We start from the raw sequence: 2,551 nt of genomic DNA on the forward strand, positions 1-2,551 counted from the left end.
TTAAAAGTTAAAACGTATGTAATATTAGTATCATTGTTATGTCGCTATTCAAATTCAACTCCCCATCCGCATAACTTAGATAAGATAGTTTTATTTACATTTATTAGCTATTACACAAGATATATGTGCCCATTATTTGGTGTGCAAAAGATAGAAAAAAAGTCAATACATCTATTTGTAAGCTCCACTCTTTAACTTAAACGTCATTAAGCCCACTTGGCCATGACGGACATGCCACCAGCACCAAGCAAAACGGCGGCATATGACTTTAGTTGAAGCTTGATGCTCCTCTGCATTTTTTTACCCATAAAATCGGCAGCTAAAAGGTCAACTAAAGCCATGTAGATGAGTAATCCAGCCGAGGAAGCGTTGAGCAACCCAACTGTTATAAGCGAGTCAGGGCTATTCTCTTTGTATGTTTTAGATATTGCCATCCCTAGAGCCACTCCAAAAGGCGTTGTCACCGCGAAAAAGAATGCCATCACCGCTTTTTTAACCCACCCGTACTCCGCCTACATATATATGTACTATCAAGTTCTCATCATATGATTTCCATATCAATTCTTTCAAAAGCAAAACTATTTGTAAAGAAATGAAACCAGAATTGATAGGAGTAAAAGGAAAGGAGCAATTCACCTGGAGGATACAACCACCGAGACCCATGCCTTCGAACATTTGGTGGAAGCAAAGAGCAGCAACGAGACCTTTGATGGTGCAAGTATTGTTAGTGGCTCCTACTGATAGTCCTATCACTATCGAGTGCACCACTATTCCTAGCTCCAATACCTGTTCCATTTTATTCATTTTAGTTACTCACCTATCAAATCGTAATTAGTTTAGATGGTTGTCAATAAAAAAAGGATGAATCATATATAATTAGTGGAATAAATTGAAACAAAAACTGACATATATAGCCTTCCTATGTGAATCATCAATTTCAATCACATGTAGAACCAAGTTATAAAACTTTCACTTTTACCACAAGTTTTTGAAATTAAAATCAAGTTTAGAGTTAATTATATAAAGTTTGAAAAAAAAAAAAAAAGAGCGAGATCGGTGAAGGAGTACTAACGATTGCAATCACACGATACCGTAGAAGCTGTAAATAAGTCCCAAGTTCCTTATCAGTCTCTCCATGACTATGACCATGACCATGGCCATGGCCATGATGAGATGTCACTTGCCCCATCTCTTGGTCAGGAGTTTCAGCTGATGCCACGTCAGCACGTAGATCTTTCCTTCCTGACTTGGTGAAGACGCTGGTGGTAATAGAGTCAACCATGAGTGTGAACACGGCGGAGATCATGGCAACAAATCCGGTGAATGGAAACTTGTGCCAGGGGTTATCGTTAAGACAAGGAGATGAAAGCATGTCGAAAGAGTCAGGTAAGACGTGCATGAAACCAGTAGAGAGGATGATTCCGGAGGCGAAAGATTTGACGATGAGGAAGTGAGATTTCTCCGGTTGGAAAGCCGGAACTGACCGGGCAAAGAACGGGAGGCAAACACCGATTAGACTGGTGATGAGGATTGAGAAGATTGATATGAGTTTGAGATCTAATGCTTTGTTTTTGTTGATACATGTGCTGTTGGATACGGATTCGCAAACTTTGGCAGATTGAGAGAGAGCTCCGGGGAAATGGGAGATGGAGAGGAGGAGAAAGATAGCGACGGCGGCATAGATATTGACAGGAGAGTTAGTCATCATTCTCATTGTTTCTTATGGAGTTGTTTTGAGTTTGGTACAAAGTATACTTTGTCTTAATCTTCTTATAAGAGAAGACTAAGCCTTGATCTCAATCAAAGTAAGTGTCGACATTACTAATAAATGTCAACATGTATTGTTAAGAAAATACTGAAATACACAACCAATTCCAATTAACTTATTCTAGCCAAGGGGCAAGAGGCATGTTCTGGACACACACCTAATTTATTTTAATAGGTGCTCACTTACAGAAATTAAATAAATCATACTAGTTACGTAGTTCTTGGATAAAGGATAAAGATATACAATTTCATAATGTTCATATAATTTTTTGATTTAAATAAAAATAAATTGCAACTATAGGTGCTGTCTCGTGTTGTATACGGAAGTAATAAATGGAAAGTATTCAGAGAAGTGTGATATTATTGTACAGAGATGGTGGTATATATATAAGTCAATTTTCTTGACACTTGTTCAAAACTTATATAAATATATGTTTATTAATTATTACTAACATGTTGAAAAGATTTACATATCATCATATATGTTACCCACGTTATACAAATATAAGCAGATTTGTTGTTACCCCGATTCAGATACATATGATATGATAATGAACTAATAAAATTACAAATTTAATAACACAACTTATAAAATATTTGAATAGTACAAAATGTTTAGTCAAAAAATGTACGGTTTTTTTTTTCTTTCGAAAAACAATGTTACATAATAAGTCAACAAACATCGGATTTATATTTACATGATAGTATTGATACATTTGTATAGTTTTAGGATGATGATATGACCTTTTGATAATTTTTTACTTACAGTATTAATCTATGTAGT

The 2,551-nt window shown here is 35.7% G+C and overlaps 1 protein-coding gene across 1 annotated transcript; it reads right to left on the bottom strand.

The window, feature by feature from the left end:
* LOC104741737 (putative zinc transporter 10) lies at positions 1-1,811 on the bottom strand. The gene is made up of 3 exons (XM_087483402.1): positions 1,073-1,811; positions 637-786; positions 1-512 (listed from the first exon to the last, which is right to left on the bottom strand). The coding sequence occupies exons 1-3, from the start codon at positions 1,712-1,714 to the stop codon at positions 207-209; spliced, it is 1,098 nt and encodes a 365-aa protein (XP_087339528.1). The 5' UTR covers positions 1,715-1,811; the 3' UTR covers positions 1-206.
* Between the last annotated feature and the right edge of the window lie 740 nt (positions 1,812-2,551).

This window comes from Camelina sativa, chromosome 14 (genome assembly GCF_030686135.1).
Source record: "Camelina sativa cultivar CO46 ecotype springtype chromosome 14, ASM3068613v1".
Classification (NCBI taxonomy): domain Eukaryota; kingdom Viridiplantae; phylum Streptophyta; class Magnoliopsida; order Brassicales; family Brassicaceae; genus Camelina; species Camelina sativa.

What these genes read in the sequence shown, in the direction of transcription:
- LOC104741737 (XM_087483402.1), bottom strand. Translation starts at nt 1,714, where the DNA reads ATGAGAATGATGACTAACTCTCCTGTCAATATCTATGCCGCCGTCGCT. An exon ending in GGTATCGTGTGATTGCAATC is followed by an intron (nt 787 to 1,072) that starts GTTAGTACTCCT and finishes AAAATGGAACAG; the next exon opens with GTATTGGAGCTAGGAATAGT. An exon ending in TCGGTGGTTGTATCCTCCAG is followed by an intron (nt 513 to 636) that starts GTGAATTGCTCC and finishes ATATATATGTAG; the next exon opens with GCGGAGTACGGGTGGGTTAA.